This window comes from Phaseolus vulgaris, chromosome 4, assembly GCF_051622355.1.
Source record: "Phaseolus vulgaris cultivar YP4 chromosome 4, ASM5162235v1, whole genome shotgun sequence".
In the NCBI taxonomy this organism is placed as follows: Eukaryota; Viridiplantae; Streptophyta; class Magnoliopsida; order Fabales; family Fabaceae; genus Phaseolus; species Phaseolus vulgaris.
The window spans coordinates 42,023,318-42,036,145 of record NC_143501.1 but is presented as its reverse complement, the minus strand read 5'-3'; the positions used below and the strand labels follow the sequence as shown (position 1 = coordinate 42,036,145).

General features: G+C 32.4%; 1 protein-coding gene across 1 annotated transcript; it reads right to left on the bottom strand.

The window, feature by feature from the left end:
* Positions 1-7,840: 7,840 nt before the first annotated feature.
* LOC137837626 (oxalate--CoA ligase) lies at positions 7,841-11,611 on the bottom strand. The gene is made up of 4 exons (XM_068646696.2): positions 11,227-11,611; positions 10,085-11,147; positions 9,210-9,313; positions 7,841-8,246 (listed from the first exon to the last, which is right to left on the bottom strand). The coding sequence occupies exons 1-4, from the start codon at positions 11,428-11,430 to the stop codon at positions 8,058-8,060; spliced, it is 1,560 nt and encodes a 519-aa protein (XP_068502797.2). The 5' UTR covers positions 11,431-11,611; the 3' UTR covers positions 7,841-8,057.
* Between the last annotated feature and the right edge of the window lie 1,217 nt (positions 11,612-12,828).

Sequence of the window (12,828 nt, the reverse complement as noted above, 5' to 3'; positions counted from 1 at the left end):
TATAAAGATGTAAAATCAGTTAGTTGTAACACTATATTGAAAAATATTAGATCACACGGATTAAAATTGAAATAGTTTATACTTTTGATTAAAAATTTCTCATTTAAAGTGGAATATTTAATTAGTTACTTAGCTTAATATTATGTTTCAATATTTAGGAATGAGTTCTATATATAATGGGAAAGATTTGTATTATAGGCATTGTTAACAATGGATCTATGCACACAAGTGTATATATCCATAACTTTAAAATAGTCTCATTAGATATGATGTGACCAATATAGTAAATTATTATTAATATATTGGTTTAATAAGTTGATTATAGTTCAATACATAAAATTGTATACACATAATTTTTTTTAATAATATTATAAGTAATTAATCACACCAATAGCCTAGTCTTTTTTTTGTCTCAGATGCATAAGACAAAAAAAAACATTAATGCAACTAGGAGTTGAAAATTAAAATAGTGTTAGAAATTGTAATTCATAAAAGTTTGTTAGAAAATTAGTATCTTAGTTAATTAATATAAGTTATCTTTAATTAAGAGTGCAAGGATGTACATTTGAAAATAATATAGAACATTATTTTTCTATAATTTCTTTCTTTTTAATTGTGTTTGTGATTTCTAATCAATTAGTATCAAGATCAAGGTCGATCCATCGACCTCCGAGGTGTGTTCAATTGAATAATATGATAGTAAGGTAGAATTATTCATTCATCAATGTGTTGATGCTACTACTTTTGGGAAAATATACATTGTCACTACAACAAATCAAGTGTGAGATATTTTAATTAAGACCTATGGTGATCTTGACAAGACAAAGAAAGTCATGTTACAGACTTTAAGAAGGTAATATGAGTTGCTTTCAATAAATGATCAAGAATATGTTGCAAATTGTTTTAACGAAATTCAGATTCTTTAATTGGGATTGGGATTCGTCCTTCTCATTCGTCTTTATTTTTCAAAAGAATATAATATTCAATCTTGATAGATATTGATACACATATAAAAATCATTCATATTGATTCCTTGCATAAAAATTATTAAGAGAGTCTCATAATATCAATTCCTCCCACATTTATAAAAACTCCTTCTCATTACAAACAAATGTTATACAACAATTAACATTTCAAATCTATTTCTAATATTCAAATATGTTAAACATTATAATTTAGGTAAGATGGTTAGAAGTACTTTCCAGTTAAATATAAGGATCAAAATCATGAATAATTCAATCTTTGAGAATAAAATGATAATATCAATCATTAATCAATAACTGAATATTATAGATAAATATCACCTCAATACATAAGAGTTTGAACATATTACTTCCAATCCCAAAGGGAAGAATTAGTCACTCATGTTGGCCATTACAAGCATGGAAAGCAAGAAAAGAAGATTCAGGGTGTTTTTCCTGGACGATTGCCTCCTCTAGGGTTTTATATCTCTCTCTATTCTCCAAATGATATATAGGGTTATGTCTCACACCTCATATTTAACCTAATTGAGTTTGGGCTAAGTGACTTCTCGCCTAGGCGAGTTATTACTTGCTTGGGTGAGTTTGACGAGAAAAAGTCCAACTTCTCTGCAGTGAACTCGTATGGGCAAGTCTTGGGTGAGTTCCTCTAGAGTGATCTTGCTTGGTTGACTTTTGATCGAGTTTTCAATGTTCCAACTTCCCCTTTTCATCTTGTATATTCTTCGTTAGCCCTTTCATCTCCATTTTCCCCTAGAATCCTGAAATTAACACAAATTTGGAAATAAATCATTCTTATTCATATTATAATCACAATACATGTAAAAGGGTTTTAATTCATAAATTAGGGATTGAATTATAGTTATTTTATCAATAAAAATTCATAAGTATCTATATTTTAATATGAAATATTACCGGCACTTATCATATGTAGAGGAGCAAAGGTTTACCAAGTTATCTGTGGAGGAATGGAATTTTTATGGTTGAACATGTTCTAAATATATCACCCACTAAGAAACTAAAAGGGAAGATCTTGGACAAGGCGCAAGCTTGGTCTTGGTCATCTCAAAAAAATTTGAATCAATTTATTTTAAGTGTGTGCTATATCAGTTTAAAAGGAAACTTGATAATAGATAAGAGCTAATGATACATATTGGTTATCATCCTACAGGAGGATGTAATCAGGTCCAAAACTATCTTGCCAGTTTTCGAAGTAATAATCTTGATTAAAGTACTATCATGTAAGGTTGTTTCTATGATAGTAACTAATTTTCCTTTCTTTTCTATTTCTTCAATGTGACTTTTGAGTTGTTCTATTATTAGGTTATGAAGTAATGGAGTTTGAATACTACCATATTCCTTTATATCCGACAATATTTATGCTCTCAGATGAAATGGAGGTCATATTTTGTTTTGGAGGATTTGTGTGTGGTTTTTCTCACTCTCTGGTTTTGGTCACAATCGCTCAAACAATGTTTAGGCTATTGATACCATGTTAAAGTGTTAATGAAGAATAAATTGGAATAAGGAGATATTGTATATTATAGGAAAAGAATGTTTCATAACCACAACAAACTCACTAAATACAAAATGAACTCTAAGAGTTACTTTTGTATATCTAAAACAAGTAGTCACACTTACTTCATAGGTAAAATATTCATCTTCTCATATGTTTTGAGAAACTATTTATTTTAATTTAAGAAGTAATAAATGATAAAAAAATAAGAAGGTAATCCATCATAATAAAATTTTCAAATTCTAGCAGGAACAAACAAGTGGCAATAAATAATGATGTGGTGATTGATGAAACAAAAAGGCTCAGATTGTGAAATAGCAGGCTAGCAATAACTCAACCAAGATGATCTTTGAATCTACAAATCTAGTTTACTCTAAAATCAACATAAGTGCTCCAACATATATAAAAGGATCCATAAAGACAATCCACCTAACCTAAATGACAATGATAGTTATAACACACTTGATAATAGCATGTAGGAAGATTCACGACATGAATATAAAATTTGTTTGAATGAATTTAATAAAGGTTGGCACTTGCATTGGATTATGGAGTTTCTAAACTTTCCACAACTTTTTGCCCTCCCTTGTTCTAACTTAGACACATTCCGAACTCCTAATTACCAAGGAGTATTGATGCATTATTTCTCTAATATTTTTTAGAAAATTCATTTGACAAATCATATTTGATCAGTTTCTAAAAATTATGTTCTATTTTATTTTAACAACAAAGGATAAGATTGAAGAGTTGTAGTACCCTCAACATGGTCCTATGAAATCTTGGAATTGTGAAGTTGTTTGCCAAATGGAATTGAACTCACTCATATCTCTACTTCTAGAAAACCATCTCAAGAAGTTGTTTTCTCTTGTTGAAAAAAAGTACTAACATACCCTGCAACATTACTTGAAGTAGTTAAAAGGTTGTTGGGGCTAATTTTCAACATCAAAAGTTAAAGAAGTCCAACAAATGATAATTGTTTGTTGCAGTCTTATGGCTTTGGTTTTTTTAGTTCAACCTTCACATTCATATTAGCGTTATGATTACCATCTCTATCAATGAGACATATAGGCAATCCTTCAATTTCTCATAAACCAATTTGTCCTCAGCAATAGAATGAATGAGTCTAGCATAGTCCAGCAAAAAATATTGACTATATCAAATTAAACTTAACTCATTAAAAAAATCTTATAAGATGAGAAAAAGTTAAAGTGTGAGAAGTTTTCTAAGATGGCATCTAATAATGTATAAAATGTTGAAAATGAAGTTTTGATGTCTCCAAATCCGAGGAAAGATGCTTGAAGATTGTGTGGCTGCTAATGGGGATGGGTTATGGGGTGTTTAGAATTTGTTAAATCCACTCTTAATCAATTTAAATCTAAATCAATTTGTGCTTTAAAAGAAAAGAGTTTTTCAAAGCAAAGTGAAAAACAACCTGTTGTTTTGTCGATTTAATCGGTTGTTTTTAACTTAGTATGTTTAAAAGGTTTTCAAACTGATTTAACTTGGGTTGATTTAACTGTCAAACCAAATCAATCGGTTGATTCGAAAATTCAATCGATTGATATTTGAAAAATCCTAACAGCTTTTCTTAAATCTGTTAAATCTGTTTCCAGTGATTTGAATCTGTTTTGGCTCATGTTTAACTGCTTCAAACGACTATTTTGAGAGCTATAAATCCGAGATTACCTCCCTATTTGAAAAACACAGAAAGAGAGATTCAAAAACACTTTTGTGAAAGATTGATTCAAGATAGCAAGATTGCATTGGCTTTGCATTGGTTTAAGAAGTAGATTAGGATCAACTGTGATTTCCTGTATCAGGTGTAATCTGTTCTAGTCTCTTTTGTAATTGTCTTTCAAGTTGTAATTCTGTAAACTGTTGGTTTTATAAGGTCAAAGGGTGTTCTGACTTTGTGTGTGTGGTGAATTAAAGAAGGTGTGTGTTCTTGAGTGGTCAAGATCACCTCTTTGAGGTTGTGTGGTGTTTGTAATTTGTTGTTGGTTACATAGTGAAATACCCAGTGGTTTCTGGGGACTGGATGTAGCTCTAGTAAGGAGTGGACCAATATAATTGCTTGTGTGATTTTCTCTCTCTCTCACTCATATAAAATTGTTACTCATATAAAACTGTTTGTAGTGTGATCTTAACTTTGCTGGTATAAACAATCAGTTAAAACGTATAAACAACCGATTGTTTTTCCGAAATCTGTTTAAAACTGTTTTGGTTCTTAGTTGAGTTGATTGCTTATTTTGTAATTCTTCATAAATCTTGATTCCAATCCATTATTTGCGAAAAATTTCCCTAAAACAATTCACCCCCCTCCCCCTCTTGTTTAAGTCATTAAATTCTAATATAAAAAAATTAGAAAGCAAAGAAATATGGGATGATTGTTGTCCACCGATTTCTCAAGGAATCAACTTTCTATGAAATCCCTCCAACTATTTCAAAATTGAGCTTTCTCAATATGCTAAACTTGTCCCATAATGATTTGAAGGGAAAAAATCCAACAGGAACTCAATTGCAAACCTTTAATGACTCCAACTTTATTGGCAATAATCTATGTGATCCACCACCACCCATCAATTGCAACTCCAATGCAAAAGTTGATAATTTTGGACACAATGAAAAAGATATTGATTAGCATGGAGTGAAGTGGTTTTTTACGAGTATGACATGTGGATTTATTTCGAAATTTTAGATTGTAGTCGGTCTTTTGTTCATTTGTTGATCATGGTGTTATGTCTATTTTCATTTTCTTGATCTTGTGTGGTTTGAACTTTAATATTTTCTCTTATGCTAGTATAATATCTACTATGATGAAAAATAAAATTATCATATAACATGAAAGTTAATTGCCTAGTTGATCAAATTTTCAAATCATTTTTTAATTGTCACTAAAAAAAATTATTAAATAGAAACCAATTTTAGAGAAAAAATAATAATTAATTATCATATTGACTAAATTATATACTATTTTGAAGACTAAAAAAATTATTGGTATCTAAATTATTTTTTATTATTTATAAATAGTTTCTAAATTGATTTCTAATTATCTACCAGATTTTAGCTACCAATTTTAGAATCTAAATAATTGATAGGTAAAACCTTCATAGTTAATTAGATAACAATATAGAAACTATTTATCAATAATAGAAACTAATTTAGATACCAATAATTTTTTTAGTCTCTAAAATATTATCTAATTTAGTTAATATAGCAACTTATTTTTTTATCTAAAATTGATATCTATTTAATAATATAGTAGTGTATTTGATTTATTTTCAAATATGATAGCGTTATTTAAATTGTTAGTGGATGTTAAAGCTAAAGAATGTGCATGTTGAACTTATTATAGAACTCTTGTTGAAAAGACTTGAAGCCGCGTATCAATTGCTTGGCTAGATACACATAGGCATTTATAGATGGTACAGAATACTACTTTCTTTCTCTGTGGCCATCACTTTGTGAACATTTAGTTTTGGATGAAGCATTTTTAACTTTGTCTCTGTTTTTTTAAATTTAATTCAATTTAATTTAACATTTCACATATAAACAAGACAAAATGAGACTCCGGAATAAAGAGCAAAAGAAGAAGTTAGAAAGAAAAGGAAAAAATAGAAGAGCACAAGGGACAAACAAATATTACTAGGTAAAATAGAAAAAATGAAAACACAATAGACAGTGTCTTCTGATTTCTTTTGAGTTTCTATAAAACTTTAATATCTATTTTCTTTAAATCCTTGTTCACTTTTTAGAAAAATGTCAATTGTGTTCCAACTTGGACATTAGAATTACCAAAAGTATGAATTTTCATACAGGGTAGTCTTCCATTGTTCACAAGAATTAATCAAAATTGATCAAGCACTCCAGTGTCACTCTTTCAGTAACATCATTTCAAATATTTTTCTAGATTTGATGCAACTCGACTCGATTCAACCAGCAACATTACTACATTAGTTACACCTTGGCTTTCGAAAGTAGTAGGGGTTTTCACATTGGAAATTTTCTGTCTGTGTCTGCAACATTTTAAGTACACCTCTCCTTGTTTTTGCAATATTTTTTTCCAAAATTGACCATCTTTGGAATTAGTTTCTAGAACGTATTTAATACATTCCAAATTGTTATTATTTGACTATTTGCTCCTTGTTGTTGGTATTGTAGTTTTAGCCCCTTGTTCCAGTGTTGTCTATGCCCTAGATGATATTCTGGAAATAATTGGAATGTTTTTCTTCTCCTGTTGATAGTTTTGGATCTTATATGATCATCTGTGAAAGGTTTACATTTTAATAATAGTTGCATTACGGAAAGTTGGTTTGTTGCAATTGTACAGAAAATTAGTAGCACTGAGACCAAAATAATTATTGACAAATGACAACAATTGCTCGGATCAAGGATGTGTTCTTTAGAGTCACTCATTAAACAGGCATATTGTTTCACATGTACTGCTAGTTCAGTTTTCAGAGTTTCATGTGAACGTTTTGCATAAAAAAAGACTAATTGGAATGGTGCAACGACTCCTATTTCAACATGATCCCAAACTATTCAAGCAATTTGGTTTCAAGAAGGGAATTTGATTTAGTAAATGGGTTCCCAAGCTACTTCAATAAGCACATGCTGTAGGTGAGTGGAAAAGGTGAGTGGAAAAGGTGAGTGGAAAAATACAACAAGAAAGGAATTGTGTCAAAGTTTGCCTTCCACAAGACAACTGATGTGCATTTTAAAGAAAGTGGAAACTGCTTCCTACTTTTAAGGGACATTATCTTTGATAAGCTTTTAACACCTGTGAACCATTTGAAGGTAAGAAAAAGGTGAAAAATATTCTCTTATCTTTATCAAATTAAATCTGAACTAATTCAACCAATTTTTGTATGCTCAGTTTCACACCAGTTAAAAACACATACTTTTCTGTCAATTGATTTCTGAATTAAAAGAATTCAATTTTTATCAGTTGATTTTTATTCGGACAGCTTCATTCAGTTCCTTGTTTTTTTAGCTGTGTAACTCATCTTTATAAGCAAACATCAGCTATCAGCTGATCAAGTAATTTTTACATGGTGCCAACAATGAGTATAGTTTGTTAGAGCCTATGCCATCCTAATTTCATGATTGATTTGTATTATGTTTGAGTTCTTTTTCCTTATTTTCTGCCTATCTCTAAACCATCAATGCAATGGGCCTGTCAATTTGTTGCACTTTGTAGCACTCTTGTCTACATCTTAAGGTTACGCCAATTCACCTTTTGAGCTTTGTTTTAGTTGTAGGATTCTACACTGTTATTTTTTGGATACTACTTAATTAGTTTCCCTCTTCTCACGATCCACGAAGTTAGAAATGTAGACAAAAATGGATTGAGAAAGCATTCAATATCTATAAAAAACATTACATTGTAAACATTTCAGACGAATCATTGAAAATTGTAAATATATTGTGAAATTTCAGAGTATGAAAGACCATTTGCAGAAATACCCTCCTCTTTAATGCCAAGATGCCAAATTATTGTCAGAGTCTGCGGACTCCATCTATGTATCGAGCAGGTATGTAGTTTGGGAGATTAAAGTCAGTCAAATTTGGGAGACAAAGTGTTCTGCCACAAAACGACGCAAAATCTTTCCGGTGGCAGTCTTGGGCAAAGAATCAGTAATGAAGACCTTTTTGGGAACTTTGAAGGATGCAAGATTGTTCTTGCTATATCTTAGCACCTCTGCCTCGTCAACGTTTGATCCTTCTCTTGGGATGATCGCACAATATATCTATCAAAAGTTAACAATATATCATCAACACAAATTTCAGTGAACAAAACTTGAGATATATAGTAATCCACAAATTTCTGAACTCTAAAGTACAAACAAAGAAAGAAAGCCAGTTTGCTTATTTATTTAGCACTTTTAACTAATTATAAAATATTGGACATTTTAAGGAAATCTTCATAACATTGAAAAGCTATGAAGGTCGTAACAATTTATCTGACAAGGGAGAGGGCACTGAGAAAAGAAACTTTACGGCTATGAACAACCTGTTTTCCTAGTTAGAATTACATCAAAAGGTTAAGAAGTAGCTGAATCTTTTCAAAAACTAAATTAGTCACTGATACAACAAACACTTTTCAGATTTGGACAAAGGTGATTTTCTGTAACGTGGTATTGAAATGGTGGTGTTCCATTTTCCAGAAGGTGATCAAATAAAAATGGACTCTTTTTCGATTAGAAGGATTTTCTTGTACGCCACAAAATGTTCGAACATGATTAGAGTATGACCTTTGAAGGCAGAAAGTGATAAAAAATAAATGGCTCAGTTTGTGTTTGTCTTTCACGTACGTGTTACTCACTTATGAGTGGACCTTCAGTACCAACCATTGCAAGAACTAGAAAAATACCTGATATGGCAATATCATAAATAATGTAAAAAAAGTAGGCCAGTGTTTATTCTTGTGGGGCATGACCTTTTTTTATGACAAGATTATTCTTAATGAACGGTGTATAAAACAGTATTGACTTGCGGGAAGAGATAACTCCCATGTCAACATTTATAGTATACTTAACCACTGTTCACCAATTGGACAAATCCCTTTCTTATCTTTACAAATAATAGATATTGTTATAGAGAATAAAATTTAAAAACAAAGAAGTTATTTTGTAAAGAAATGAAGTTAATTAAGGATAGAAAACTGTTGAGTGTATAAAAGTTAAAAATGGATGAATGAGAAAGAGACATACCTCTTCACCATACTTGGCATCAGCCACTCCGAAAGCAACTGCTTGAGCAATGTCCGGATGTGAAAGCAGAACAGCATCAACTTCTATTGGTGATATCTTTTCGCCTAAAATTTAAAACCCCTTCTCATCAGTTACCATGTATCACGGAGTTCATTAAAAACTCTGAAAATGAACACCCTGAAATGAACTTTATTTTTTGTGTGGGTGACGCTAAATAAATGAAATGAAAATAAAGCATAGAACTTTTTATACTGTTCTCTGCTTTTGACCTAATATATAAATCAAATGAACTAAACCTCGTGTCATGATATGGACAGTTTATACCTACTTCCTTCATGATATAACTGCCAAATCGAAACCTAATTAACGTCACTATCACACTCTCTTGACGTACAAACCATAACTCTAATAGTTGTTAATACCAAACAAAAAGTCCCACTTCAACCTTAGTGAATATACAAACAGTTTCGTCTGAGAATACTATAATTATTATTCTCACAAACAATTTAAATATTGACAAGTTGTCCACGTAACGCGCAAAATTATTAAGAAGTCTCTTCAGTTTACACCAGACAAATTACTCAGCAAGAATCAAACCCACGTCATCGATAACACACCATCAAAAGACATTTCTAGAAGATATTGAATCACCAAAATCAACGGTTAAGCTTACGCTGTATTCAACCTAAACTTTTCCTTCACAATTTTCAATGCACCCAATTTTGAAAACGCATAGTTCCATCAATTCAGAATATTCGCAATCCCATCCAAAGAAAATTGCGTATTCACCAGCAAAATAATATTTTGGTGATTTATAAATATAAACGAATAAATCGGTTTTTGAATAATAAAAAGAAATATAAATATTAATATACCTCCACGGTTGATGAGTTCCTTGATGCGACCAACGAGGTGCAAATACCCATCAGAATCCAAGTAACCAACATCACCGGTGTGGAACCAACCAAACTGAAACGCCGCCGTATTAGCATCCACGTTATTTTTATACCCCTTCGTAACATTGGGGCCACGAATGCAGACTTCTCCGTTAACTTCAGCCTCTTGTACCCGACCCGTTTGGTCCAAAATAACCATTTCCTGGCCCACGGGCTTTCCAACCGACCCGGCCTTGTGAGGCCCGTCTTGCGGCAAAGGGTTAGAAGCCATGAGATGCGACGCTTCCGTCATCGCATAAGCCTCCAATACCGGCGCACAGAAAGCCTCCTCGAGTTTACTCAAAATAGCCGGTGCCAGCGACGCGCTGCAACTTCGGATGAACCGGAGCCGCGGGTAAACCGGTTCGGGGTTGTTCGCGTGGCGGTCCAGTATAATCTGGTGTATAGTGGGGACCGCAGTGTACCACGTGGCGCTGTACTTCACCATGTCTTTCCAGAACGTCGAGGCGGAGAACCTCCCCGCCGCCGGCAGCGCCACCGCCGCCCCGGAGACGAGGGAACTCAGCAACCCCGCGATCAAACCGTGCACATGAAAAAGCGGAAGCACAATCACCGTCGAGTCAGACTCTGTGAGTCGGTACACCGATTTAATGTTCTGTACGGAAGAGAGCAGGTTGTGCTGGGTGAGCGGCACTCCCTTGGGTCGGCTTGTGGTGCCGGAGGTGTGAAGGAAAAGCGCCACGTCATCGGGATCGTTAACCACTGACTCAACCGAATCAATCGAATCAACCGAGTCGGACTGACTCAGCGAGAGACTAAGCTCGGCTTCGTTATTCTCGGCTTTGGTTATCGAAGCCGTGGCGTGAGCTATTTTGAGTTTTGAAGCTGCGGCTTGAGCTGAGTCGTTTCCTTCTAAGGATGTTAGGAGAAGCTTGGATTCGGAGTCGGATAAATAAAACTCGAACTCTTCGGCTGTGTAAGCCGCGTTCAACGGCGCGGCTGTGGCTCGCACTCGAATAACGGCTAGAAACATGATAACATACTGAAACGAATGGAAAAGAAAACGTTAGTTTGTAATATAATAGAGAACGGTGCAAAAGTTTAGGGATTGGGAAACGTACCTCGACGGTGTTGGGGAAGGTGAGGGCGACGACGTCGCCGGGTTTGATTCCGGCGACGAGCAACCGTTGGGCGGCGGATTCCACCAGTTGTTGGAGGCGGGAGTGGGTGAGGTCAAATTTGGTGGCGACAGAGAGCGCTCGGTGGGAGGGAAACTTGGCGGCGACGTGGTGGAGGACGGCGGTGAGTGTGGTTGGGGTTTCCATTGTTGTTTTGCTTAGAAAAGGTTGTGGTTTTGTGGTGTTTGTGAATGTTGTGTGAGACAGGGAATTGTGGGAAGTATTTATAGGGTTGAGAAACACGGGTGGCGGTGGTATCTGGGAAGGAGAAAACGTGGTCAAATCTCTCTCCCTCACCCAGCAGCCACCTTCTACAGATCAAATCATTAATTTCTATTACCATTTTAATCCTAATAATAAAATCTAATCAAAATATTTAATTTTTTATGGTATACTTCATTTTTTTTACTCTTTACTTATTTTTAATACTATGTCCTTTACTTTGGTTATTATTATTTCTTTTGCCTAAGATTACTTTTTATACGTTGTCTAAAAGATTTTGAATTATCAACTAATTTAAATCACTTTTAAAGAGATTACTATAAAAAAATTATATTTTTTATTATTTGCAAACATGACTGAAAATTTTATTTAGTTCTACTACACTTGGCAAAGATTTTTTTCTAATGATTCACAACATAAATAATTTTAAAATAAAATAATTAATGCTGGGAATATTTGCTTCCCATCTTAAATTCTAGAAAGATGTAACTAATAGTGAATTTTTAAAATATTAAATTAATAGTTTGATGAGAGTTAAATTGATAAATTTCAAGCAGTGAAACTTTTGTGTACATGTTTTATCTTTCTAATGATATGAAAATAGCAATTCTTAATACATTTTCTAAATTTACACAAACCTATATTAATGTAATTCTTGTTAAAATAATATAGTAATAATACTGTTATTTTTTATGACGAAACTTGCATGCATTTCATAGATCAGTGGTGATGTTCTCTCATCAAATTATAAGTTTTACTTTGATAATTTTTGTATGGATGTTTGATTCTTGTGTTAGTTAATGTTTCATTTTATTCAGAATTCTACTTTTTTCTCTTGTTATTGGCTACGTAGAAGTCACAAGACTAGGAAGTAATTTGGGAGAGGAATGATGACTCATGAGTCACCAAAGACTACAAAGTACATAATTTCTTGGAAGTTGTTTTGTCGTGTACACATCTATTTAGTATCTTTTCATTGGATTGCATTTGAAAAAAAAAATAGAATAATGATATAATGGCAACCTATTTTTTTATACAATTATATTATATAATTTTTAATATTATTATTTTAATATTTTAATATTATTTAATTATATATTTATTTTTTATTATATATATTTGTATCTAAATCAAAATCATATGAAGAATTATACAACTCTTATATTGTCAGAAGTATCATTTTTCAGAAAAAAATATCTCTTCACACTACTATTTATTAAATATATCTATTTTAAAATTGATTTAGATTATATACATAAGTTTGTAAATCAAATTATTTCATAAAATAATAATTTAATTTAAAAATAGAAATAGAAATAAAGA